Consider the following 15,297-nt stretch of genomic DNA (forward strand, 5'->3'; position numbering starts at 1 on the left):
GAGATGCCAGTCAACCTACCCTGCATGTCTTTGGACCGGGGGAGGAAACCGGAGTACCCGGAGGAAACCCCCGAGGTACGGGGAGAACATACAAACTCCACACACACACAAGGCGGAGGCGGGAATCGAACCCCCAACCCTGGAGGTGTGAGGCGAACGTCATAACCACTAAGCCACCGTGCCCCCCCCCGCACCATATTAATGATGATATATGTCCTTATGTTAAATAACATGTTTTCTTAATGTTTTTTTACATAATGGAGATTATTCTTTTTGCTTGTGAATAGTTTCTCTGGAACGGTATATAACATATTGGAAGGAGGACATTAATATAAACATAGTGTTACTATAGTATTATAAAAGTATTACTTTTTAACAGTAATGGGCTATATTTGTTTATCTGCTACCACACACCATGCTGTTTGTTTTAATAACATTAAATCTACAAAGCAAATATATTAAAGCCTCCCTAGTTGATTAAAGATGAAAATCAAAGTCAGTTATTAAACTCTATAAAAGTCCTTCTGGCAACAGAAACTAAGGGGGACACTTGGTGATGATCTTGTTCTTTATTCAAGCAGTCAAACTGATACAGCTTAACTAAATTAGTGTAAGAAACTCCTGGTTCCCTGCTGAGTCCAATTCATTATATGAGCTTAAATAATAAGAAGCGCACTCACACCTCAGATGTGCTCTTCAGACCTATTATAGCTTAATTGGCGAAACATGAGGTTATGAAAGCAAAACTAGGAGACAAGGTGGAGAAAAAGGGCAGCTTATTGTAACTTTAGTAATTGGAGAGTTTTATTTGCAAAGGTATGGTGGACAGCAAGAACAGTGAAGTTTGTGTAGCGTCGCTGGTATTTACTTACAGAGCATTTTATTAGGAATACACATTAAAATCATGAAGATATGGGCCAGCAGCTTCGGGCAACCTTCACATCAACCATCAGAACAGGGGACATATGTGATCTCAGTGATTTTAATTGTGGCATGATGCCAGATCTCATGGCAGATGCGCTAGTTTGAGTATTTCTGTCTATCTCTTTTATCTAGCTGATCTCTGAGTCTCTAATGTTTTACACAGAATTATGTAAAAAATTAAATAAATAAATACATCAACTGAGTGACACTTCTTTTGGTGGAAAACGACTTGCTGGCTTGTTAAAGTCACCAAGTGCACATTTGCTCTTCGTTTTTAATATTTGATGTGAACGTCAACTAAGTTCTTAAGCTGCACCTGCATGATTGTATAAACTGTGCCATTGATATACAGTAGATAGATAGATAGATAGATAGACAGACAAAAAGATAGACAGACAGACAGACAGACATATAGATAGATAGCCTAGGTTTTTATATTCAGGCTCAATTAATGAGCTACATAGAATTATTAAATTAATCATTTATTTAATTGGAATTTATTTGTACAGTTTTCTCAGTCGAAGCTGAATTAATCTGTCCACGCATTAGTATTTGTATTTATAGCCTAAAGGTTGGGTATACATATAAAATATCTCCCATCTGTCCTAGTTTCCATGGAAATAAACATTGCGACATACATAATACTCTAATATTCCTTATATCAAAGATGACAGTATCAGCTGTGTGTGTTTTATTATCTTCTAAATAACAGGTTATCGTTTCTTAAATCATTTGAAATGGCCACTTAGGGTCTTAGGATGTAATTTGACTAGTGCACTGTTCTATACAGCACTCCAGTAAATGGGTATGTTTATATTTATATTTATGTGAGTCAGCATCCATTAGAATTGCAATACAGTAATGAAGTACCTTCACGCATTCGGAGATGTGTTTCACAGAGCAGGTACTGACGCAGGGCCTGTGTCAGTGCCGGGGCCTGTGTAATGGAAAAATAAAAGAGCCAAAGTGATGCTTTGGGAAAAAGGAAGGGGGGAAAAAACGCTTGGATGATAAGATCAAAGTGGGCAGCCGTGAAGCTACAAGCAGTAATTGGGTGTTTTTGGAAGGGGCTGCTTTTTCCTGGTAGTGAACACAATGTTGTCAGGAGACACACACATGTGCTCTCACACATGCTCTCCCTCTCCCTTTCTCTCTCTCTCTCTCTCTCTCTCTCTCTCTCTCTCTCTCTTTCTCTCTCTCTCCTTTGAGAGTACATATATGACGTCGCAATCCAGCTGCACAAAATCACTGGTTCTCCATGCTGAAGGCTACAACGTTTTATCAGCTAAGACCATGTGTTTATGTTTGAATATCGTCTGCAGCTTGACAAAGTTTCCAGCCTGCACATGTTGGCATGAAAAGTCTGTGTTCAGCTGTATTCCTCACCATATTGTATTTTATCATTTGTCACACCTCAGAGCCGTTGAATTTTTGAACGTGATTGATTAGAAGGTGCTGATTAATTTTCTGTAACAACATCTCTGATAGACTGCAAGGTGAATTACAGTACAAGCTTATATTCAGATTGCGTTCTAGTACGTTCTTGTTTCTATAACAACTAACACTGGGACTTGTATCATGGATAATGCACATACATTTGTTTAAAAAGCATGCAATTTGTTTAGCATTTTTCGAAAGAGCTTTTATTTTTAAATAAGTGATAACATGAACTAGCTTGTTTTATGGGTGTCCTACGACATTTTAGAAAAAATTAGCATTGACAAATAATCAACTCTCACACCACACCAGCTCACTTTTGATTGATTTTCTATAATATCATGCCCAGGCGTGTTTTATTTCTTGGAAACAGCAACCTCTATGCAACAAACATACACCTTTCTCTCTCAGTAAACAATGTGCATGAAGATAAATTGCCCTAATGCTTGACTCTCTGGCATCCTCACAGGTTGTGTGATCACAGTATCCGGGAGAGTGACATTTACCAGTAACAAGTCAATGGAGATCGAGGTGTTTGTGGATGCCGATCAGTTGGCGAACGCAGAGGAGGGGAAATATCGTGCTGTCACTGCCTTCTTCACCTACATTTCTCTGGACAAAGCAAACAAGCCCTTGCCTGTGCCTCCTCTGAAGGTAGGACACAAGCCCTCCTTTATTACACAGTGGGAAGTAGCATGCAGTATTACAGAGTTCTTTTTTAGTCATCTAATCAAGCACCTGGTGTGACACACTGATGAAAAATAGTGACTCGAACTTGCTTTATTAAACTCTTTGACCCTTTTGGCTTTAGTGCTGCGTTCCTCTGAGAACTGAAGCACACTAGCCTATTCATTTCTTTCAAAGCTCCATTAATAACAATTTCCTCTGGCTCTATTAATCCATTAATGGCTCGCTGGTAATGATTTGATGCTTCTCTACGGACAAAGAATGGATTGCCAAGATATGCTCGGCCACTTAATTAACTTCCTTTTTGGGAAGATACTGTATGGATGCTGAACATTCTACAAGACCATTTTCTAGCCCTTAATCGTAGACACAGCTTTACTCTAGCCTTTTGTGTGACTAGCCCTTTATTCTGAAGACTGAGGCAATTTTCCACCAAATTTAGCTTTCTGTTCAGCATAACTTAACTTTCATTCCTCTTTTGCTAACTACCTTTTTCCAAGCTTGTCAATTCTTGCTACATAACATCTTTCATGTAGAACGAATCAGGGTTAAAAAGAGAAAGATTTTAAAGACTTTCATAGGAACCCGGCTCTAATTTTTTCGATTTGTCTGCTGGTATGCATTCAGAGTTGGTTGGGGTTGAATGGGTGCAGAGTGACATTACAGCTCTTCATCAGAGAAAGAAATTAAGTTAATCTGATATCTAATCAAGTTTCCCAAAGTTATTCCTGGTACTTACAACTTAATGCTTGTGTATATAAAGGTTTTTGTCTTCAAGGAGAAATTTATCCTTAAGTGCACCACACCAGCTAGGAAATTAAGCTCTTCTGCAGCTCAGTGTTTGTATGTTTCTAGCACATATTCAGTACAGTCGCAGGTCTTGAACGCTGAATGTGTTAGGAGATTAGCATGTCCTGTAGACATTTGTACTTCCGCCTTTAATGCCACTTATATCCACCATGTGATACCACGTGATACACAGATACCATTTGATAACATGTGATACCAAGTTATATGCAGTTTTCAAGTTTTCTTTTGTTGTGTCAGTGTTCAGCATTGAATTTATTTGTCATGTCACACTCCGCAGTGGTGCGTAATGACTCTTGTGATACTCAGGGCTTTAACAATTTCTAGTGTTTCATAAGTGTTACGTAACCACAACAATGGTAAGTTTGTTTTCAAACAATTGTTTATATCTTCAAAGTAAATTGTGATATACTGTAAAACCCTTTTTGAGATGCCTCAAGTTCTTTTTCATGAGCTCCTAGAGTTTGATGGTGTTTCTCAACAGAGGTAAAATCCTCTCGCCCTCAAAGCCAACAGGGTCCTGACTTCTTTTTATACGATACTTTCAGCAATAAAATAATTTGTTTGTTTCTACTGAAAATGCCAGTGTAATGGAAAGCCAGCATACTGGTTAAAAGAGTTAAAGGCCAATATATTTGTGACAGTCTATTTTTATTATAGACTCTAGGCTACTTCTCAAAAATTCTTGATTTTAGAAGCTACCACAGGTTGGTTTTCCATCACATGCCTCTCATAAAGAATTAAAGAGACTGTGATATTACAGCTGACACAAGTTCTAGACTACTTCATACCCAGCGCCGGACCGTTATTTGGGAAGACTCTGTAGATGCGTGCATCATCCCTGGCCTGATCCAGTTCAACAGTGACCACAATGTGCAGTACTAAAGCAGCACATGAACCACTGCTCTGCTAAGGGATGTGCAAAATGAGCTCTAAACACACAATTGGTATAAAAATAAATGTGCAACACTACATTCACTAGAGGCTTTCGTGCTTTTTAAAGCAGCTGAGTGAAAACCGCCTAAGCACCCTTCCTACTTTCTAATCAAGCTTGTCATGGCCATTGGTGAGTGTGCTCTGGATTATAAATAGTATATTGACCAGGCTGCAGCAGCTATTTTTTGACTTCAGGTGTTTTTTTTTTTCTTTTTTGACCCTACCATGTGTAAGATCCACGTCTATTTTTAGTCTTTCCCATTTTAGCGCTTCATCAAGGGAGACCGTGGGATGGGGTGGGTGGGGGTGGGAGAGCAGAGCAGTGTTAGAGCAGAGCAGCCCTCTGGGTAGAAGAGGATAGAGTGATAGAGGGAGGTCTCGGCTTCTCGGCTAACCTTTAATGCCACATGCACACAATGGTTAGAGCACAGAAACACAGTATGGGTTCACTCAAAAGGGTTGCACCCATGCCTTTTTACAGCCAGCATTATAATCACTCTCTCCTCAGGACAGCATTTAAACAACAAGACAAGATAAGAGCGAAGAAAATAAAGTGACAAATTAAGATTTCTTCTTCTTCTTCTTTATAGTCACCATCTTTTCAGGACCCATTACTCGATTGGCATATCTGGTCCTTTGTGCATGGAACAACTTGCGTTACCGTAGCAACCTCTGGGCCGCGATGTGAAAATCACGTTTATTTTTAGGCACAGCTCATGTGGTGTGTGTGCACTATGAGGTTAAAGTGTTCGCTGATTCCCTTCTTTATGCATCGAGGGCTGCTGCTGATATGCCATTTTATAATCAGCGAGGCAAATTCAGTCCTTTGTGTACAGTTAAAGCTATATTGTAAGAATATTTGCTTCAGTTCAATCATTCTCTAACTTTTAATCATCTTAATGATAACATTGAGGAACATATTATGCAGGAAATCATGCATTATGACATACTATAAAGTATTTGATTAAAACAAAATTAAGAACAAAATTTACATTAAAAACAATGCTTTTTCTTACATCTCAACAATAGAAGCTGCCCGAACATTACTTTAGTCGTGCTTTTATAAGACCGTACTTATTTTTCTTCTCCCCTGCCTTTCATTATTTAGTGCTCCTTTCTCAGTATTGATATTTGGCAAGCCAGCAGGGCTTCAGCAGTGCGAATGCTAAGACAATCCAGTGCGTTTGCCATTTCTCCATCACTGTTCAAGCTATCACCTTACTGTAAGCAGATCATTATTACATGAATACTGCTACACTCCCATAAAGGGACATAGATGTGTGGAAGAATGTTTGTATATCATGACTGAGGCAGGTGTGGGTGAGAGTACTCTGATGGAACAAAATCAAAATCAGTTATAATTCTGTGAGGGGAAAACAATTCAAACTGATGTGCAATTCCCGTTAGTTGTAGTTTCGATACTGACAATTTGAGTCCAAAGCTCGGTATTTACACTGTGGAAAGTTACCTGTGTTTTGAGTTGGGCTTTGCACTTGCTTTACTGGGCTTCTTCATTCACACTATGCAAATGGCATGTGTGTATTTTACACCACTTCCATTCAAGTTTGTTCGAATTGTCCAAAACGAGGTTTTTCAATAGCGTTACTGCTACCTTTAAACACTGGCTTTTAATTTTACCAGAGGCCAAAAATCACATTTCTACCTATTTTGTTTAGCATTAAATGTCTTGTCACTCCAGAGTGATGTTTAATGACTGTGAAAGAAGATACCACTGTACTGGTAAAAATGGGACTAGAACACCAGTGTACTGTTTAAAATGGGAATGGAACACCAGTGCATTGTTAAAAATGGGACTGGAACACCAGTGTATTGTTTAAAATGGGACTGGAACACCAGTGTATTGTTTAAAATGGGAATGGAACACCAGTGCATTGTTAAAAATGGGACTGGAACACCAGTGTATTGTTTAAAATGGGAATGGAACACCAGTGCATTGTTAAAAATGGGACTGGAACACCAGTGTACTGTTTAAAATGGGAATGGAACACCAGTGTATTGTTAAAAATGGGACTGGAACACCAGTGTACTGTTTAAAATGGGAATGGAACACCAGTGTATTGTCAAAAATTGCACTGGCACACCAGTGTACTGTTTAAAATGGGAATGGGACACCAGTGCATTGTTAAAAATGGGAATGGAACACCAGTGTACTGGTAGAAACTTGGATTGAACACCAGTGTACTGGTAAAAATGAGAATAATACACTAGTGTACTGGTAAAAAATAGAATGGAGCACCAGTGTAATGGCAAAAATGGGAAGAGAACACCAGTGTACTGAAAGAAGAGTTAAACCCAAACACAAACAACTGGGGTAAAAACTGCTGACTAAAGAAAGCCTAACTTGTTTTTTTCCATGGATTGTCAAATGTAATTTAATGTAACCTTGAAGCAAGAGGCATTTATAAACTGAAGAAAGCACTGAAAGGAACATTTAATTGATGTCTAGGACATTATCACTATTTTATATTTAGTGTCTACATGAATAGTCCTAATTGTAATTAACACATTAACCAGTGCTAAACTTCTAGCATAATTATTCAGCAGATGATCAAATAACACGTTCAAGCACCAAATCGAGGTCACGAAATCATAACACACGCCTGGACGCAGGCTATTTACAAAGCACTATTCCCCGATTATTAAAAGTATGTTTTTGTTCTATTATCCTGTAACTCCAAATTCAAGCCCTAAATTGGATTTTCTGTGCTTAATGGTGGAAAATAAAATAACTTTTATGACATTTACAAATGTCAGGTCAAGCTGGAAAGAGCATTGGGAGAGAAAAATGATGATGTTCAGCGCCAGTGGATCTGCCTAAATGAAACATTCTGGCTTAACACCCTGATGCTGTCTACAAAAATCACCAGATAAGTTCAACCGAGACCCTGTGCAGCAAGACGTTTTAATTTGTGTGACGCTTTCAGTCGCTCTAACAAACAGAGTGCACAGCATCCTGAACGTAACGTTTTAGCCAGTTGCCGTTGCAGACGAGGAGATTTTTAATGAATCGTCAGCGGTGTTTGAGTAACATATCTGCTGATCATATGTCACCATATACATGCATCGTTTTATTTAATATGGATCATTGACTTTACATTTTCACGCCCCAAAACATGATGCTGAACAAAACGAACTGTGATTTTTTTCTTTACTATTGTGAAAGTTTTCTTTACTATTCGTTTGTCAGTCAGGCAGCTTCTTGGTGGTATTTGGCCAATAAAAGCTGCTATGGAGTCTAGACCTTCTGCCATCAGTCTGAAGGTTTTGGCTATACAAGGCAAGGTTGTCTGTGGCAGCACACAGAACTACCAGGTTGTGATTTTAGCAGGGTCTGAGAAACATTCTGACCAAATTTGGGCCAAGTGCTGGCAACGCTCTAGCACCACCATGCAACACAATACAGATTTGGACCTAATTTGGAAGTATGTTTATGATCTGTGTTCTTGGCCTCCAAAAAAATGCTTTAATAGTATATCATTATAGTATGAACATTTAAAACCAGGTTACTTAAAAACTAGGATAAACCCAGATCTTCTATTTTTTTTTTTTTTTTTGGATTCAGAAACTTCTACTTTATTTTCTTTGGTCAAGTCAGAGAAGATAATGATTGGCTTAGTTATAATAGCTTGCTCACTTCTTTTCCTGCATTTGCTGTGTGTATTTATTACCTTTATAAAAGTTTAATAATCATTATACATGCTCACATTCCCTCAGAGCCAACACCTTACCCTCCAGAAAACTCTGCAAATCAATGTTGGGCTACATGCCACTTCAAATGCGTAAAGCTGCCACATTGGGGCTGTTGGTTCATTTGAAGCGGCTTCCTGCGTTAATTTGTGTAATTAAGGAGCCAAAAGGCTCTAGGGCTTTGCGGCAAGAGATGATTATGTCCTCCACAGGACCACTCCCAGAACCACAGCCATTTCCCTAATTAATAGTCAGGGCCAGTCGGCGTCAGTTCTCTCTGGCGTAAATTTGTGTTCGGCACAAGGTCAGGTGACCCTCACTCATTCCAAACCTGTTCCATGCAACAGAAAACAAGGTATCCAACTGGGAGGCCACACGGCAATGATGTGAGCTTTGGAAGCGCTCCGTCTGCTGAAATAGCTCTGTGTATTATTTTGCTTCTCGACCACACCATTAGCTTCAGCATGAATCACCAAAAATATGTTAGACCACAAAGCAAGAGCAAGTAGAGAAATCAGTAGATTAGTAGAATAACAGCTCATCTGAAGCCAAGACCACGCTTACGATTAATGGTCAATCACCAGAATGAAACAGTGTTGTGGCATCTCCTGACACCGAGCACAAAAATCTCATTAAGTGCACAACTGGATAATACGGGCTTGCTCATGTCAAGCTTGTGGGTTATTACAATGCAATTCTTTCTAAGTGTAAATCTTTGCTCTTTTTTCGCAACGCAGATCGGCTTAATATCGTTTTATCCGATATAGGGTATATAAACTTGATGCCACTTTATTAAGAATGCCTGTACCCCTGCTCATGAAGTTATCCAATCAGATTTTTTTCTGCTGCTCTGTGAAAAATAAAATTCAAGTGAAAGTAAGTCTGCTCAGGATGTATTGCACCAAAGTGAACAGCAAAGTGTTTTATTTCTTATTAAAAAAAATGTACTTCACATATAATTGTTTGCTTGCCAAAGTTATCAGTTGATTCAGTTTTATACACACATACACAAAGCACACACACATAGCCTTAGAAGGATGCCAGGCATTTTCCCTGGCTAAAGTACATTGTGTGCCAACTGAATTTAATTTGTTCAAGACAAGCATGCCTGACCTGCTTCGTCCAAGCAGCAGGGCAGCCAGTGACCCCAGAAGGAGTTCCTTCAAGGTCAGATGACGATGCTGTTTACAAGGAGAGAGAGAAAGAGAGAGAGAGAGAGAGAGAGAGAGAGAGAGAGAAAAAACATGGGATAAAGAGCAGATGTTTCTCTTTTCTTCATACGGCTGTCACATACTCGCTGCTTGACTCTAAGTCTATAACTCTATAATCTATGTTCTATACTCACCCTGATCACTAAATACTCTGATTATCATACTGTATATAGTGGTGCTCAAAGACCACCAATGTCACCACCTTCAAAGCATTTCTGATGACATTATGGCTTAATTAGCTTAGTATTTGCTAGCAGTGTTTGCTTTGGTAATGAGTGTGGAATAAACTCTGTTTAAAACTGTTTTAAATGGTACAGCTGCTGCTTCTGTCAGAGCTTCTTCATACTGTATCAGGTTACAAGCAGCAAACCACAAACCTACCAAGCCTCTTATTTAATAAAGCCAACTGATCTGTAGTGTAGTCTAATTGTTTCTAGCCTCAGATACCTGTTCCTGGGTGAGAGGATGACAGGATTCAAACCAGATCTTTAGGTCATTTCCTTCATTACATTTACATTCATGGACTGTTGGTCCAACATTTGGTCATTTGTTACTGTAGCTTTCCTTTCAGCTCAACACCATCCTGGCTATTCTACCCTGACCTCTTTCAACCACCCCTCCATTCTGTTTAAAGTCTACAGACTGTTATGCATGACAATTCCAGGAGATCAGCAGTTTCTGTAATACTCAAACCAGCTCATCTGGAAGCAACAACCACACCACAGTCACTGAAATCTCTTTTTCTATTCCATTCTGAATGATGTCTCATTCAGTTTTTTTTTTTCGTTTTGTTTACTGCTGCAGTGGGAAAGAGAGTATTTTTCCGACGAGCTTTGACATTAAAGGGGAGTTCACCTTTCTTCTGCTCCAGGCAACCAGCTTGGCAACAGCTAATCTTCTTTTGTTTAAAGTAGAAGTGCTTCTAGCCCTAATGCTCATGTTGACTCATGTATAGAACCGGATTCTGTGTTGTTCTGTGACAACATTTCACATACAATAATAAAAAGCCCTAATAAAAAGCCCAAACATATCAAGTGTCCAAGCTGCCATATATTGCTTATCACACACATTCTGTATGTTTTGTGTGTAACTTCTAATACAAAAAAGCATTTATAGTAATGCGATCAGAATTGAACACTGTTCACATGCAAACAAAGCCTGCTTGATTTGTCGTTGCACGGCTCTTTCCTGGAGGTTTCCCGCCATCTGCCACTGCTGTGCATGACTGCCTTGTGACCTATAGCTGATGATAAAAATATGCATGCTTCAGAGGGCAGCTATGAAAAAGGACTCTGAATTAAGCACCGTTGATCTTTCAGCTAATGAAGGTGATTACAAATGACACATACGACTTATCTTATTATTAAGACTCATCTCCATTTCAATTATTATTTCTAAATAGAAAAGAACCATGTGCGATTGATTCAGTCGGAAAACTAATGTTACAGACCTTATATATGTCCATAGAGGAAGCCATTTAAAAAGAAGAATAGGGACATGGCTTGATTTCTCACTTTAAACATGATGTCCTGAAAAAATGGCAATTATCTGCTTGTGATTTATATATAGAGTACGCACATCAAAAATAATGTACCACGGTTTAGATTATTCTCTCACTGACCATTCAGAAAATCTGTACACCTGCACATTCAAGCAATTATCCAATTATCCACTCAGAAGGCAGCAGATTAATGCATAATATCATACAGATACAGGTCAAGAGCTTCAATTAAAGTTCACGTCAAACATCAGAATGAAAAAGCAATATGAGCCTTGTGTCTTTGACCGTGGCATGGCTGTTGCTGCCAGATGGTCTTGTTTGTGCATTTCAGTAACTGCTGATCCTTGGATTTTCAAAAACAACAAACTCTCTTGAGTTTACAGAGAACGGTGTGAAGAAAAAAAACATTCAGTCAGCATCTATTCTGCAGTTGACAATGCCTTGTTGAAGGAAGAGGTCAGAGGAGAATGGCCAGACTGCTTTGAGCTGACAGGAAGGCTACGGTAACTCAAATAATCCCTCTTTGCTACCTTGGTGAGCAGAAATGCATCCCTGAACGCACAGCTCCTCGACAAAGGCACAAGAGCGTGACATTGTTTTTCCGATCTTCAGCTGATAAATGTGGAGTTCTTGTTTCAGCGTTAAATATACTCAGTTTCAGAAAGGTGTAATGCAGTTTGCATGTTAGATCTGTCTTTCCTGTTTGACGGGAATGATTGTGGATGTGCATAAACATGAACGCTGGCTTTGTTTTTTAAAAGCTGTTATACAAAACATGAAACAGTTGATATGAATTAGTGATACAGGATGCATCTTAATCAGCTACCAAGTTTACTAGTCAGGGCACCAATCAGGGGAGCAACCATTTTAAGAACAGTCTCGCTGGTGCATCATCGATTCACTGATTCAGAAACTAGGGAGCTAAACGAGCTGGTTGAGACACTGCAACATTAGCAGACATTAACAATTTACAAGAATAGAAAGAAAATTGCAGAACATAATCGTGATCTTTCTACTCTTTGCAAGATGCTCCCCCTCTCTCTCTGTATTGAATATAATGACACACCTTTTATGCTTCTTTGTGCTTTTGGAGTTTTTGAAGCTTTTCATGGATATGAACTTATATTTAGTATTGGAGGTTTGTTTGCTTGTGTTTGTGCGTCTTAGCTTTTCATTCGAAGCTGCTTTTCAGGATACTGGATTTGGAAGTCAGAAATTGCATCAACCCTTACACATTTAAAGCGTAATCATATGTTACATCCTGGTTTTAAAGCTTCATCCTGATTATAATTGCAGCCAGCACATCATCCATCAGCTCGATTTAGAAAGATGTCATAAGCTGACCTTCAAATGATGTGTTACCGGAAACCTCACTGTCTCAGCATCGGTGTGAATGTACTAAAAGTGGTCATTTTTCTTTTTCTCCTTCTCTCTTTTACTCTCTCTATTTTTCTCTCTGGCTGCAGCTGGAAGATGAAGAGGAGCAGAAGCTTTTTGAAGAAGGAAAACAGCGGTACCTTCAAAACAAGGCAAAGAGAATGACGGATAAGGAGCGGAAACAATGACGTTTCTCATCACATGAGCATAATACAGCAACATACTGTAGTTAGATCAAGAAAAAAAACCTTAATTGTACTAATTGTAGCAGAATGGATGAAAAGGGAAAAAAATATTTTATCTAAATCATACTTTACATGTTTGTCGATTAACTGCTGCATACCAAAGTACCTTGTGTATGTAGATATTGGTTGAAGGATTATATTATATAAATCTTTATTTTATGTCTGAAGAGATTTATTTATGAAACGTATCGTTCGTTCGGTATAATAAACATCATGTACTACTAAAAACTTTGTGTGTCTGTAATATTTGTAGTTAGGATAATGTCCATCCAATGATTTATACAGCTTTGAGAAATAGGGAATTAAACATAACAGGGTGTGCTGTTGTAGGAAAATAATCAAAGACAGGCTGATGTGATGAGGCTCAGGTGTTTTATTCTTCTTATTCAAGAGTGGTTTGGAAAATTCCCTTTTCTATTTCTGATTAATATTTCACAGGTTGATGCTGTTAATGTTGTGGGATGTTAGCAAGACAAGCTAGTTTTTGTTATCACTAAATTATAGATTATAGCAGCAGAGTCATTCTCACCAGCCTCTCTTTAAATAGATCTATATATTTTACTGTAAAGATGGTAATATATTAGAATTAATGTAACTCTCTCAAAGCCGGCATTAATGAACCACTAGGAAAATGAATCGACACACCCACTGACCAATCAGAATCCACAATTCCACAGCACTGTGGTGCAAAATACTATAATTTGTGAATTTTTTTAGTTATCACATATTAAAGAACTTCTGTTGTTCTTAACATTATAAGTGACACTGTTATAAACAGTGACCCGGGTAACAGGGTAAGCTTTTTAGAGTTTGTAGAGAAAAAATACTTACGATGCATTATGACAATTGACAACAAACTAGACTTAAAGTGTTAAAACTTTGTCAAAACAAGTCTTACAGGGAGAACTGCTGAAGACGCTACAGAGAAAATTGGGAGAAATTGGGAGTAAGAATCCGCACAGTAAAGTATGAACAAAGTATTGACAAGTTAGCAACTAATTTGAGAAACATCACAGACATCTTCTGTTTGTTTCATGTTCTATCACATGTTCGCTTTGGTTTCCTCCACCAGTCCAAAAACATTCATGGTTGGCTGATCTCTAAATTGGTCGTATTGTGTGAATGGGTGTGTGATTGTTCTCTGTGATGGATGCCCCAAGTCCCTTGGCATAGACTCCAGGTTCCCTGTGACCCTGTGGTGTAGATTACCTGCTACAGAAAATGGATGAATGGATGAAAGGTTTGGAAATCTCGGTACTACCAACCACTCTACACACCTCTAAAAGAATGCAATTCATAATCAGTAATGAATAATAAGAGCTGGAGCTCTGTGACAATCGAAATAACCCTGCTGATTAAGTAATGTATCAGTGGAGCTGTTCATGTTCTTCCTCCTTTCATGAAATAATCACACCTCAGCGTTCTACCTCAGCCGACAGAGAGGTCAAAAAGAGTATTTCGTAGTCTTTGTTCCTTTTTTTATTAATGCACGTGAAATATGCTACATGAAATACGTTCTTTAAACAAATTGTGTAAAACTAAAGTGGCACAAACCCAGCAGAGGTTAAATGACATTAATTACAGTAATTAACATCCATAAACTACTATAAAACTGACAATTACATTTAGTTTACAGTAATTTACATTTACTTTTAATAGCTATTCATTTTCATTTCATTCATTTTCATGCCATCAATTGTTTATTGTGATATAACAGGAAAGATGCTGTAATGCAGTAATTAAACCTTCAGAAAGAGTTCTAATAAAGGTATTAACTGTCCATCTATCAATATTATTTTGTAATTTTACAATGTAAATCAAAACAAATTAAAACAGCAAATCGTGCCTTTAAAAATAATATAAACACAGTGACAAACTTGATATAAGCAGATGTATTTTTCACATAATAAATAAATAAAAATACATTATGAAAGGGTGTGAATACTGTATTTATGCCACTATTGAAAGTTGAGGTACATGAAATCAGAGGTGAAGTGAATGTATGAAACATAAAGATCTGGCAGGAGAATACATAGTTATCTAATTTGCCTGCATATTTTTTCATTTTACATAACACCAAAGATGTAAGCAGATGCTTATACTAATATGCTAATAATATACCTTGACACTGTTATGTGTAATCAAGTAATGGAGTAATTATGCTTACCTAAATAGGCACATCTGTCCACAAGGGACAAATTAACTCAATCATTTATTACCTGCATAAATATGAGCAAGTGAACTCCCACGTAGCAATTAGCTCAGATTGAGACAGTTCTTTTGACACAGGCCAGCTGACAACTCTTCATCAGCTGCTGCCATACATGCTCAGTACTGAAGGGATGCTCCTGAGTAAGGCCTGAGAGATACATAGTCACGATTTTTCCTGTCTTCCACAACAAGAATTTGAATATGCTGGTTTGTACAAGATAGATGTACGCTTCATAGATAATTGGAGCACTTT

General features: G+C 38.1%; 1 protein-coding gene across 4 annotated transcripts in view; it reads left to right on the forward strand.

Annotated features, from left to right (window-relative positions):
* acot7 (acyl-CoA thioesterase 7) overlaps positions 1–13,061 on the forward strand; it is a 64,480-nt gene extending 51,419 nt beyond the window's left edge. For all 4 annotated transcript variants that reach the window (XM_060882124.1, XM_060882123.1, XM_060882122.1 and 1 more), the window contains exons 9-10: positions 2,831–3,015; positions 12,678–13,061. In XM_060882124.1, coding sequence (XP_060738107.1) covers positions 2,831–3,015; positions 12,678–12,776 — 284 coding nt within the window. In that variant the 3' untranslated portion in view covers positions 12,777–13,061. The remainder of the gene's footprint in view (positions 1–2,830; positions 3,016–12,677) is intronic.
* The last annotated feature ends 2,236 nt before the right edge of the window (positions 13,062–15,297 follow it).

The sequence above is a fragment of the Tachysurus vachellii genome, chromosome 11 (genome assembly GCF_030014155.1).
Source record: "Tachysurus vachellii isolate PV-2020 chromosome 11, HZAU_Pvac_v1, whole genome shotgun sequence".
In the NCBI taxonomy this organism is placed as follows: domain Eukaryota; kingdom Metazoa; phylum Chordata; class Actinopteri; order Siluriformes; family Bagridae; genus Tachysurus; species Tachysurus vachellii.